This window comes from Delphinus delphis, chromosome 1 (genome assembly GCF_949987515.2).
Source record: "Delphinus delphis chromosome 1, mDelDel1.2, whole genome shotgun sequence".
Taxonomy (NCBI): Eukaryota; Metazoa; Chordata; class Mammalia; order Artiodactyla; family Delphinidae; genus Delphinus; species Delphinus delphis.
Window position 1 is genome coordinate 151,671,744 of NC_082683.1, and position 14,155 is coordinate 151,685,898.

A 14,155-nucleotide genomic window follows, 5' to 3' on the forward strand; every position below is an offset into this window, starting at 1 on the left:
GTCTGGAGTCTGTGCTCCGCAACGGGAGAGGCCACAACAGTGAGAGGCCCGCATACCGCAAAAAAAAAAAAAAGGCGGGGGGATTACATGAGTCATTTGTTCTACAAAGCAGCACAGGGTCAGGTCACCAGATTTGAAAAGATTATACTATATGCATGTAAATCCAATCAATGTGAAATTTTTCCACAACATACCTTTTTGTCTCTCACCTTCCCTACTTCTTCACTTGTTTGTTCAGGATCAGTAGCTTCAACTTTTATTCCAACACCAAACTGCTCTGATACTGACTCATTCAAAAACCACAGGTCATCTGTGGTGTCTGAAACAATGGCAGTACCTATATCCTAATATAAAGAAAACAAACATGAGTTTTTGTAGTCAGAGGTTTATTAGAGATGTTGAACCCAAGTAAATGAAGCCAAAACTCAATGTCCTCACACATCTCTAAAGAACGCCTAGCCTTTCTTCCACAGATATGTATTCATTCAACAAATATCTACTTGGCAGCTACTACGTATAAACTAATGGGTGGGTATAAGAGCACCTGGCAAGGAATTTTCTATTTTAACCATAAATCAGGCATTAACACCAGAGAAACAGCACTAAAGTGCTTAAAAGCTAAAAACTCGTAGTTGCTCAACTAAATAGAATCTATCCACTACAGTCCGTTCTGAGGACCTAGAAAACTTCTATTAATTGTGACATATTCTTTCCTGTAATAGTCAATGATGTTTACCAAAGAAATATGAGAAATACTGATGATAATTCAAACCTTCTGTCTTCTTTCTGAACTTTTTTTTTTATTTTGAGGTAAAGTTGGTATATAACACTTCTTTCTTAATTCTTAACTTTAAATATAACTTTCTACATTCATCAACGGACATTTTATGACGTGTTTTTTCTACAATATTCATAAGAGACAACTTATTATTTTGCCATTATTATACGTCCATTCACTTACTGAACAAATACTCACTAATTGCCTATTATGTGTCAGATGCTGCCTATTGCTTCTATCTAGGCAACAGAATAGAGTGGTCAATAATACAAAAGCTCTGGACTTGTATTTCAATGTGGTCAGACAACAAACACATAAACAAAATAAAATAATAGTTTTACAATGTGAGAAGTACAATGGAGAATATAAAAGAGCAGAATGGTGATAGCCTGAATTAGGCTGTAACAGTGAAAGTAATAAAAAGTGGATAGCTAGATTTTAGGTATGTTTTAGAAAAAGCGTTGATAGCCTGAATGTGGTATATGAGAAAGAAAGAAATCAATGATATCCCTTGATACTTGGCTGGAATAACTGGGTGGAAGGCAGACTTATGAAAAAGGAAACGCTGAATAGGAGTGTTAGTTTAAAAAAAAATCAAGAGTTCTGTTTTGAACATGTTAAATGTCAGATCATCTAAGTGTTGAGTAGGCAGCTGGATATGGAAGCTGGGCACTGAGGAGAGAGGTCAGCACTGAAGATACAGATTTGGGCAACACATGCATAGAGATGGTACTTAAAAGTCATAGCACTGAATGGGAATTCTTAGAGGATGTAATGTATGGTTCAAGAGTAACCAAGAATGTTACTCTTTCAAAAGAAAAAAAAAGTTCCTCTTCAGATGTGAAATTCACCTGATTTGTCTGTAAATCAGTTGAGCCATTACTTCTAGGTGTATAGTTATTTCTCAAGTTTCCTAAAAACCACCAAGGCAAGCCAGCTACATCCCACTCCTCAAACCCGAGGTCCAGTCTTGACGTCTCATCTTGGGTTAAATTTGCTACCAAGTCTTCATCTACAAAAGTCAAATGAAAAGGATGGTAACTATGTACACAACACTTAAGAATCAAGACTCTCTTTATAATACTTACAATTTCTTGCGTAAGAGAGGTAAAAAGAAATTGCTCTTCCCAGTAAGAAAGAATCAGAAATCAAATACCTGTCTCAGTGGCAGAGCCCAAATCTCCTTCCCCCCGTTTTAGGCTTCATTAGCAAGTAATGACACTAGAGATCATTCATCAAGTAATATAAACTCTGAAAGCAGTTTATATTATATTATATATATATTATATTATATATATAATATATATTATATTATATATATAATATATATTATATATATATTATATATATATTATTATTCTATCAATAAAAGGATATCTAAATGGTCATTTATTGGCAATTTAAACATCCCTACCACTGTAATAACTGAAGAATGACTTGCTCCAGTACATGATACCTGACAATGGCTTGATTCAGTGGACTGCAAATGATGATGGCATAGTGGCCCAACCCCTGAGATAGAAACAAGGTGGTACAGACCATAATGGGCAATCACAAGGTTGCCAAGGCAGTCTCACTGGTACCACATATTTTCGGACATTTCTCAACAATTCATATGTTTTAATAGGTAACAACCACTATGAAACACTGAGCTCTAGGCTGTCCAAATAAATATATACATATGTCCTTTCTGGATCAATAGGCTCTTTTGCAGTTAAGATATCTAAAATCTAGAAATATTGCAAATCCAAAACATATTAAGGGCCCACATGTTCTCAGTAAAAGATCTCGCGTTATACATCGGGCTTCCCTGGTGGCGCAGTGGTTGAGAGTCCGCCTGCCGATGCAGGGGACACAGGTTCGTGCCCCGGTCTGGGAAGATCCCACATGCTGCGGAGCGGCTGGGCCCGTGAGCCATGGCCGCTGAGCCTGCGCGTCCGGAGCCTGTGCTTTGCAACGGGAGAGGCCACAACAGTGAGAGGCCCGCGTACCGCGAAAAAATTAAAAAAAAAAGATCTCGTGTTATACATCTAGATGATATTCAAGGGAGTTACAAACATAAGTTTGTTGCTACCACATGAAATTCTTTTCCTTCTTTCCCACGTCCAATCTTTCTCGTTGTGCTTTACTCTTTTCCTACTTTCTTACTCTCCTCTACCTCTTCCCAATGCCCTAGGCATGCCAATGGCGACCGAGGTGTTTAAATGTGCTAAGACACATACGGTTGAAAAAATGTCTGCAATAAATGGATCCCTGACAAAACAAAAGGTTACCCTCTCTACTTACAAATTTTGTTGTTCTTGCCTATTAAAAGGCATATTTGTGCTCACGGAAACTTCAACTATCTTTTACTTACTCATTGCTGAAATTATGAGAAACCTAATTCCTGAGAGGGTGCCACATTAAAGTTATCTTCAACTATTCAAGCTCCATAACTTCTTGGGAAGGGAATGAAAAGAGGTCATTCTTCCCACATATAAAAATTCTCTCCTTTCTACATGTACACCTCCCTGAAAATACTAAGCTATTTCTTCTCAAAATTTACATCACAAACTTCATAGAGTCTCTTGAATTGGCTGTTCTTATATTCTAAACAGCCTTTTGAGTAGAAAATAAGCCAGCACCTGTATTTAAAGAAACAAAATTACACATTTAATACCATGCAGACTGGAATAAGCTCCAACATAACTAGATAGTCCAAAATTCAGTTTATATTCAAATGCAATCTGAAGAAGACAATCCAGCATGATAAACAGATTAAATTTTAATTTAATCATTTAAAATAATTTCAGCAGCATAATTTTCTGGGATGTTACTAGAGGTCTAATCTGCCAATTTTGCAAGTTTGAGTCAGGTACCTATACTAGAAACCATCGTGCCATAAAATATCTTTGAGGAATTTATGATTTTACATTATCTTTGCAGGAAAATTTTTAGGAAATGCTTTATAAAGTAGGGTTTGGGGAAAACTTCCAAAATGTTGATCAACTCACTTAACCTGACCATACTATATCTAATATGAATGGTAAAGATCTAATGACTACCATCCAGGGGCAAAGGAGGTACTAGGCTTCTTATGTCTCATTCTTGGCTGTGAGATATTAAGTATATTTTACCATCTTTGCAAACTTCAAAAAAATCTATGAAAATTAGCCTTTGCCTCAAGCAGACAAATAAAAATAAAAATTCTAACCAGATCAAATGTATAACACGGATGCCAAGATTTAAAAGGCCAAGGCAGCTGAGTTACCAGGTGGCAAACTGATAAATGTGTGGCTATCTTCTGTTAGCATGCTAGCTAAAGGAAGGGTCTTGCTCCATCCAGTCATCACATGTTGCTAAAAAAGAACTACCACCTTCTTCAAAGTTAACAGTGGTGACTAGGGTAAAAAAAAAAAAAAAGGTTTTCGGAAAAGAATGAAAAATAAGTATGACATATGCCCCCACTACTCGACATACAAAGAGACAGCATTATTATTTTCTGAGTTCTCTATAACGGTTTAATTACTGCTTGTTCTTAATATGGATAGATGCCATTTCTAAGTCACCACTGGGACTTCCCTGGTGGTCCAGTGGTTAAGAATCTGCCTTGCAGGGGTTCCCTGGTGGCGCAGTGGTTGAGAGTCCGCCTGTCGATGTAGGGGACACAGGTTCGTGCCCCGGTCCGGGAAGATCCCACATGCCGTGGAACGGCTGGGCCCGTGAGCCATAGCCGCTGAGCCTGCGTGTCCGGAGCCTGTGCTCCGCAACGGGAGAGGCCACAACAGTGAGAGGCCCGCGTATTACAAAAAAAAAAAAAAGAAAAAAAAAGCATCTGCCTTGCAATGCAGGGAATGCCGGTTCGACCCCCGGTGGGGGAACTAAGATCCCAAATGCCGCAGGGCAACTAAGCCCGTGCACTGCAACTACTGAGCCCTCGTGCCACAACTACAGAGCCCACGCGCTCTGGAGCCTGCGCGCCACAACTACTGAACCTGCGCACTCTGGAGCTCGTGCACCACAACTAGAGCCTGCGTGCCACAACTAATAAGCCTGTGCACCACAACTAGAGAGAAGCCTGCGCACTGCAACAAAGAGCCCACACGCCGCAATGAAAGATCCCACGTGCTGCAACTAAGACCCAATAAATAAATAAATAAACATTAATAAAAAATAAAAGTCACCACCAAAAAATAAGAAACAGAGAGAGAAACAGAGAGAAAAAAAGAAAGGTCTACATAGCCTTAATCCAAAACTTACCTTCTCTAGAATTTCTGCATTTACGCTGTGAGGTAGGCAGTGCGGGAATATTGCCTTCTTCAGTTCTTTTCCTGGAATTGGAACTTTCCTCTACACTTTGCTGAAAAGAAGGGAAAGGTGTCTCTCAGTGCAGTAGAAATGACTGTGACCAGGGGATGTAGCAGTTCCATTCTGGCTCACCAGTTAGTGTGCGACACAATGGGTTACGCACAAGAAAGGAAAACTCTGGAGTTCACAACAGTCATCAAATAAAGGCAACCTCTCCTCAACCCACTGTGGGGAAAAAAATCTGCACAAAAGGCCAAAATCTACTGTTAAAAACAGGTTATCAATATAAAGCCTCTAGCCTACACAAAATTAGGCATAATTCAGAAAAAAAGAACGTATACCAAGATGATCATAAAGTTTTCCCAGGTTTGGGGAAGCTTTAAGAAATGGCCTGACCTGAACTTAATTGCAACAAGCCTGTTAAAATTTAATAAAGCAATTTCCTCAGACACCTACATACCTACACCATCACACACACAGGCACATACAAACCCTAAGAAAATGCAACTGGAAGAACTGAAGATCAGAAGTGCTACATCCCAAGGAAAGATTCAGAGACTGGAACTCTGTTATGGGCAGAACAGAGAAGGTTCACTCTGTCCCTAGTCTGTGAACTCCCAAGAACCTTTCTTGTTAAATTCTTACCGCATTCAGGGAAAGGTCTTGGGAGTCCAAGATCATAGGTACAGAGAAGGGGCCACTCTGTACAACAAAAGAAGTCACCGTGTGGTGATTTTACCTTCAGTTGGTCTTGACTTGGAATATCCATACTGTGATCCTGTGCGAGAGCGAGAGTCTGAGCAGCATCTGGATAGCAAGTAAAACAAAAGGAAAACCTTCCCTGGTAATAACCATTCTTTCCACACCAAAAGGACCTCAGCAAACAACCCTGGAGCCAGGTTTGGTCCCTAAAGATGATTCTGACCGGCCAAGGCTTTCATCCAAAAGGAAAGGAAAAATGAAAACTAATAAAAATGGCATAGATCAAGAGAGGCTATTTTCAAAATATATTACCAAAATATAATCTGAAGAAAAATCAAAAATGACTAAAAAATGTTCTTCCATAGCACGCTTTCAAATTCAATACAGAAAGTGATTCCAAGCACGGAATAATGGAGAGTATTTTATCATCTATTCCTATAGGTGTGTTTCCAAATTTGCCTAACTTGTTAACAATAAGAAAAAAAATTTGGCTTTTTAATTTAATTTTTATTTTCAAGTGTTAAAGCTATACAGTATTATGAAATCTAAAAATCTGGGATTTTTCCCACTTGCTTTATGACACAATAGCATCCTCATGCATTCTAAGTGTCAATGATGATTTCACAGTTTAAATTCCCATCCCCTGAATATAGATTCGTTTTTTTAATCAACCAGTCTTATTTTTCCCAGTTTCTATAAACATTTCCTAAGAAGGAAGAAGTAGATAAAGTTTTTCTCAAGGCCAATAAAAAGAAGCAAAGGAAAGAATAACCTGAGAGAATTTCTTAGATAGAGAAAAATGTATTTCAAGGCCTTGAAAATTTTTCAAGCACAAAAGAAGATGAAAACTTAGCTACAGGAAAAAAAAGATGCAGAAAATTTAATAACCTGGATCACTCATTATATGAGGCTATTTGTAACTATATGCACCCAAGTTAGGTCTATCATGGATTGGGTTCATCAGCTACTATCAGGTCCAGAAATAAGACACTTATGGAAAATGCCATCCTCATCCAATAAAGACTGCCAGAGAAAGAATACAGATCCTACAACTGGTCTGACAATTGAGCTGTTTGGCACAAAGCAAACACTTTCAAAACTGTAATTATAAAGAGCATTATTTCTAGAAGCATTTTTATAGATAAAATGGAGATACTGAGAGTTTCTTTCAAGAGCCAGCATTTTCTGACCACAGCAATCTTTCAAGATCAATTAATATACAATGCAGTGAAGCATTTCTTTAATAAAGTAATTTGATTACTGTCATTTCTAGTTCTATATACTACCTTAGGTTAAAACTATTTGAAGCAAAAAGAAATTATCGGAGAAAACTATAATGTTCAAGGAAATTTTAAAATAGATACAAAATTTGTCATATATATTTCATTTTATTAAAATACATGTGGAAATTTGGAGAAATGATTTATAAAGAACCACCTTCATTTCTTCAATCGTCAAAATAAAAGGTTTATCTCATTTGCAAAGGTATAAGAAGATAGTTGATATGGAAGGTGCTTTTCTCATTTGCCTTTCAAATAAAACACATGCAACCCAATTTATGAAGATCAGCAGATGGCCAACCACAAGTACTAATGCAAGTTCAAGTCCAGAACAGACAACCACTCAAAATTACTTTGGGACAATTTCCTGGTTTTGATCACTGCACTACAGTTATGTAAGATGTTACCATTTGGGGAATCTGGGTAAAGAGTATATGCAAATCTTTTTAATACCTTCATAACATTTTTGTAAGTGAAATTATTTCAAAGTGATAAATTAAAGAACAAAGAAAATGTTTCAAAGATTTAATGTTCAGATTTTTTAAATGTGTTAAAAAAATTAATTGAGGCAAATTCTGTTACTAGCAAGGGTTAAAGAGACATCAATGTGTGGCACAAAGGAAAGAGCAAGGACTGGACAGTCACAAATATCTGCTCTATCCCTTATCAGTGGCATCTCATCTTGGACAAGTTACTCATTCTATTAAAAAAAAAAAAAAAAAGCCCTCAGTTTCTTCATCTCCAGACCTTCCTCACAGGGCTGTTATGAGGATAAATTGAAATGTTTGCTACAGAAATGTTCACTTTAATATATGGCATGTTAAATTCTGCTGAGGAAGTGCAAGAAAGAAAATGAGAGAGAAAAAAAGTGAAAATTATACCCACTCTAGATATTCAGAGAACACATCAATCAGAAAGCAAATTTTAGTGAAAGAATAGATAAGCAAATATAAAATTATCTGTGTATTTCAAGCCTGTAGTGACTATCCCTGGAAAACCATACTATTTCACAAGTGACTGAATTTCAAATAAATGCTGTATCATTTGCAAGGCCTTCCCTCTCAAACAGAAATTTACAGCTGAGTGAAGTGGGCAAATGGCTCAGTGAAACCAAGAGGCTTCAAAATTCACTGTAAGTTCAAACTCACATTTCAATATGAGAGCAAAGTCTCTTTGCTCTCACTTTAAAGAGTAAATCTTTATTAGGAATGGATTTTTTTCAAACTATTTGTTTCAGTAAACTATTGAAAAATAACCTATCTAAAGGGATTACAAACTTGGGCTTTCTTCAAAGGACAACCTTACCTAAAATCTAATTTGAAACTCACAAAATGGCTTCATGTAGGAATGGAGAAAGAAGAAAGTTTCACTATTTGGAAATGAGTGAGAGTGTTACATTTTAGTTGTATCCAGTTTATTCACTTATCTCTAACACACCATACTTCAGATCCCAAAGCAGCCAGTTTCCTGCACATAACTAATAAACTAAACTCAAAGGGCAGTATTTAAAAGATATAAAATCAAGCAAAAGGTTAGACAAATTGGCATTCAAATAACAGAAAGCTAAAACATTTAGGTGAAAAGTTCTCGGGGGGATCTTTATAAGATGGATCAGGGTGACACCACATAAGCCCACAGAATCTTAACATCACTGAAAGAGGGACAGGTAGACCTTACAGGGCTCTGATGTGATGCAACAGATATATAAAGCACCACCTATGAAACATTCTCAACAAAACATTTAACCTTGAATCTATCCAAGCACTATTTGTTTACCAAAAATAGAAGAGACAGAGAAACATGTTAAACAACATCACAAGGATACAATCTGCAAACTAGAATGTGGGAAATTCTACAAGACAAATCATCTATTTCTTCAACAAACAAATGACATAACAAAAGGAGGGTTAAGTTTTATAGATTAGAATTATTTAACAGACATATCAGCCAAAGGCAAAGTGTGGACTTTGTTTGGATCCTGATTTGAATAAGCCAAATGTAAAAAGACATTTCTGAAATAATGGGTTAACCATGCATGAACTGCCTATTGGATAGTATTATGGAGTTACTGTTTATTTTGTTTATTATGTTAATTTTGTTGGGTGTAATAATGGCATTGTAGTTGTGTTTGAAGGAAAAATGTCCTTATCTGTTAGAGATTTTTTTTTAAAAGCCTGTGTAGATGAAGCAAATATGGCAAAACATTAACAATTACTACATCTAAGAGGTGGGCATTAATTATACTAATCTCTATTTTCACTATATTTGAAAATTTTCACAATGAAAAGTCAAATAACACAGTAGTAACATTCTGTGTGACAGGTATCCCTCCCAGTCATGCCAAGACAGCATTCAATTTCCATCTTGATCCTCCTTGTTCTCCCATAATTTGCCCCCCTGAACTCAAAATTGTGATAAAGACTGAAGAAATATAATGAGACATACCTGTAGTAGCAGTAGATAAAGTGACAAGATTCTTTCTTAGCATATCATAGAGAGGGCTGTCAAAGAGATAAAATTAAAAATTAATCCCACGGTTTTCCGTTAACATGGCATCTCCCAACATTCTTTATAACATATGAAGAGGCAGAATATTTTCCCCAGAATAGATTTTATTAAATTATTTAAGCATCAACATGTTAATACCCAAGCCCTTGTGTTACTCTGCAACCATTTAAAAAAACTAATTTACGTTTTATTTCATAAGCTAACAGTAACCCAAGTGGGGAGATTTCCTTCAAGACTACTTCCTTCTAAGAACTGAGTTTTACATTTTATTGGGGAATGGAGGTGGGAGACTTAGAAGAAACAGTCATCACAAAACTATAGAGAGAATGAGAACAATGACTTCTCAACTACTAATTAGCTTTTGACTGTGTAAGTCAATAACCATACACCCTGTGCAGCTGGAGAATGCCATGCAACAGGTAAGAATAGCTCTAATATGATTCTTATGAAGCCCATCGTTAACCTCAAACTGCCCAGCAATTCTACATTTCTCATCAGCTCACTCTTCCTCTCTATAACAACTGTTTCACAAAATTCTAATCTCGCCACATCAATCTCCCTCCTACCTAGGCCTTTACACATGATGTTCAATCTGCCAGAAGCTCTCCTTCAACCAGCTCCCTCTAACTAATTATCCTTCAGCTCTCAACTCAAATATCACTTCCTCAAGGAACCTTTCTTCCACCCCTAAGACCCTAAATCCCATCCTCCAACACAGCCTCATGTACCTCTTTTATGTAACACTTATCATAATATAATTTTACCATGTATTGATGTGATAATTCGATTAAGATGGGGAAGGGTGTCTACTGTCTCACTCTACTCTTTAAGCTCCATAAAATTAGACACTGTGCTGCTCACTACTATGTTCTCAGTGCCTCGCAATCACCTGATATATGTAGGCCCAACAAATATTTTGTGGACTAAAAGATTAAATAACCATTAATAACCTATGGAGATTAAGTGGTTAGGTATAAGCACCCCGAAAAGATAAACAAACCCTCACTCTTTTTACCTTGGATCTTTCACAGAGAAGCTCTGACGACCTAGTAGCTCTCCCAAAAGATCTCCACCACAATATACCATATGCTGCTCCTGCTGATCATAAAGCTGCTTCACCATTATATACTGGCCTAGATAGTGCATGACCTACATGGGAACAACATACTATGAAGAGATCTGTCCAGCTGCTGCCCAAAACACAAATTAAATGAGGAGATAAGGTAAGTTAGTTTACTAGAGAAAGAGGTAACATATAATGAACATGACTGTCAGTGCTTGTGTAAGGGGTCCTACAAAAGGACAGTTGCCCCCAATTACTCAGTTCATCTACTTATTATCATTCTGGACACTATCAGACCCTTACTTTTTAGAATAAAAATGTACCAGTCTGATAATGAGAAAAAGTGGTGAATTTACTTAGTATCCCCTTAATGTTCTCACCAGTCCAAGTAAAGGGGTCTGTTCTATTACTAGAAGTAATAAACTTTAAATTTGCCTGGATCATAAAAATATTTTCCAAGTCCAGGGGCACATAACTACTATAGGCTTTGATGTATGTTCACTTAAGTCTTTTTAGCAAATGAAGTACAATGGTAATAAGCCATTAGCACTATAAGTGCATAAAACAGAATTTAAGTGTTTATCAAATAAAAATTTAGTCTACCTGACCTTTTTCACAGAGTTCACAAAATGGGAGGGAACACACACAAGTTCTTGATTCAAAATTTTTAAGTTATCCAATTTTCCTAATGTGATAGATTTTCCTCCAGGTGATAGATTTTTTTTTAATTGCTTAATAGTTAAGTTCACTTAATGATAGTAATAATTTTATCACAGATCACAAACGGACCAAAGTAGCTATCTTTATCTTTAGGCCCTGACTTCCCAAGAATTATAAGATATTTGCACAAAAATTTTCCTAATACTGTTTCCATTATATTGAAGCAATGATGCTCTTAGGCTCCCATCCATCCCAGGCAACATGTCCCAATATTAACGGAGCTCTCATAGCTAATCAAATATCTAGAGAAAAATAAGATGAGAAAGAACACCTACTATAAGAAAAAGGAGGAAGGTTTGTTTGTTTGTTTGTTTTTGGCCATGCCATGCGGCATGTGGGATCTTAGTTCCTAAACCGGGATTGAACCTGTGCCCCCTGCATTGAGAGTGTGGAGTCTTAACCACTGGACCACCGGGGATGTCCTGGAAGTTTTATATTTATGTCTGTCCAACTTCCAGAAAAAAATAAATCCACTACAAGTATACAAAACAAGATCTTCAAAAACACTACTCTGAATTTCTATATGCTACTATTCTCATTATACCATATTGCCTCAATGCACATACTGATAACCAATATTTAAAAATAAAAAACTAGGAAATTCCTCTTTATGCACCAAGTAGTGTCAAGATTCATAATAAAGAGCTTACTGTGTAAACTGACTCCGTCCAACATTTCCCCCATAAAACATATGTAATTAACTCTGTCTTAACTCAGGCAAACTCTGCCATGCTACTGAAGGAGACAGCATAATGCATTATAACAACTTTATTGATATAAAAATCCACACTTTAATAACAGTTTGGAAAAAAGTCTTACCAGAATTTTACATACAAAGTCCAAAATGACAAACTTAATTTAAAATGATAAAAGCAATATGAGTATTCAAGAAAATCTGAAATGCCTCCAGATTTGTTTCCTTGAGAGGTAGAATGACTCAGGAGCATAGCATTGCTAACAGCTTTTATGAAAAGTCAAAAAGAAGCTTCAGAATTTTGTTTCCTCTGTTTAAGAAGGGTTCGATCTTCACCCTACTAAATCCAAGCAGTTCAAAGAGATTAACATTTTAATACTGAGTCTTTTCCACTTAAAGAATTCAATTTGTTTCTGTGTTAAAAGAAAACTTTAGAAACTAAATAAGTTATTTAAATGCATGTTTAAAATAACTCACAGTGCTCAAAAGAGTATCTGACAGATTTATAATGAAAAACTACTGCATTTAATTCCTGCCTCACAGCATATCTTGTAAATCATAGACAGTGTCTTTTTTTTTTTTTTTTTTTTGGCCACACCATGCGGCTTGCTGGATCTTAGTTCCCCAACCAGGAATCGAACCCATGCCCCCTGCAGTGGAAGCACGGAGTCCTAACTACTGGACTGCCAGGGAAGTCCCTCGATGGTCTTTAAAATACAACAAAAGATGCCTCTCCAGTACCACAGGAATAGAACTTCCTTTCTTAGGCCTGATTTCAGAACTATACATTCATAGGCTTCTATTATACTTCTCAGCTTTTCTTTAAGCTGAGAATTTTCTTTGATGGCTTACCTCTTTAACAGTGAACATTTCACCTTGTGCACCTGCTGCCTGCAGAATCTTCAGAAGTGGCAGTTTTGGTCGTACCTGATATAAACATAAAATAAATTTGCTATTTACATTTCAATTAGACTGGTTTCTGAGCCCCAAGGGAAAAACAAATCTCCTTAAACTTTTTTTTTTAACAAACCCTGGTTCATACTTAGCATCTAATAACTACAGAAGATCAGTCTATTACTTGTTAACTTCCTGAAAAATCACGTTTTCAAAAGGCAGCACATTCACACCCACTAGGATGGCTATAATAACAGGAAAAAAGAAAAGAAAAAAATAACCAGTGTTGGCGAGGATGTAAAGGAACTGGAACCCTTGAGCACTGCTAGGGGGAATGTAAAATGGTGCAGCTACTGTGAAAAATGGTTTGGCAGTTACTCAAAGAGTTAAGCATAGAATTACCATATGACCCAGCAGTTCCACTCCTAGGTATATATCCAAAAGAACCAAAACCAGGGACTCAAACAAATATTTGTACACCACTGTTCATAGCAGCATTATTCATAATAGCCAAAAGATGGAAACAACCTAAATACCACTGACAGATGAATGGATAAACAAGATGTGGTATATACATACAAGGAATAGTGACTTTGTTTGCCATCTCCTGACTCTGATTATACAGTCTGTCTTTAGTCACAGAATTTAATTTTTTTCATTTTATATGATCAAATTTGTCTCTCTCATCCTCTTACAGCCTCCTTGGTTTTGTCTTTTTTTTTTTTAATATTTATTTATTTGGTTGCACTGGTTGTGGTAGGCGGGCTACTTTGTTGCGGCATGCAAACTCTTAGTTGCGGCATGCATGTGGGATCTAGTTCCCTGACCAGGGATCAAACCTGGGCCCCCTGCATTGGGAGCATGGAGCCTTAGCCACTGCACCAGCAGGGAAGTCCCTCCTTGGTTTTGTCTTATTTAAGGTCTCTCTTATTCTAAAGTTTCAAAATACTTCCTAAATTTTCTTCTAATATTTTTTATCATTTCACTTTTTACATTTAAATCTTTATCTCTCCGGAATTTGTTTTTGTACAAGGTTTGAGGTCTTCATTTGCTTCCTTTCAGGGATGGCCAATTAAGTCAAAACGATTTATTACATAAGCCACATTTTCCCCCATCAAATCAAATTCCATCTTTATCATAAATTAAGGTACATAATATATATATGGTGCAATGTTTATGAAACCACAAAACAAAATTATGTATTTTATGTTAGAGGAAAAGATCTGGAA

At 36.6% G+C, this 14,155-nt stretch overlaps 1 protein-coding gene across 5 annotated transcripts in view; it reads right to left on the bottom strand.

Moving 5' to 3' along the window:
• MDM4 (MDM4 regulator of p53) overlaps window positions 1-14,155 on the bottom strand; it is a 41,685-nt gene that overhangs the window by 11,286 nt on the left and 16,244 nt on the right. For 4 of the 5 annotated variants that reach the window (XM_059996136.1, XM_059996144.1, XM_059996128.1 and 1 more), the window contains exons 3-9: window positions 12,885-12,959; window positions 10,571-10,704; window positions 9,493-9,548; window positions 5,805-5,872; window positions 5,018-5,117; window positions 1,630-1,790; window positions 195-344 (exon numbers count right to left, since the gene is read on the bottom strand). In XM_059996136.1, the coding sequence (XP_059852119.1) occupies window positions 195-344; window positions 1,630-1,790; window positions 5,018-5,117; window positions 5,805-5,872; window positions 9,493-9,548; window positions 10,571-10,704; window positions 12,885-12,959 (744 nt within the window). Of the gene's footprint in view, window positions 1-194; window positions 345-1,629; window positions 1,791-5,017; window positions 5,118-5,804; window positions 5,873-9,492; window positions 9,549-10,570; window positions 10,705-12,884; window positions 12,960-14,155 lie in introns of those variants that run through there. The other variant, XM_059996152.1, reaches the window with a different exon arrangement.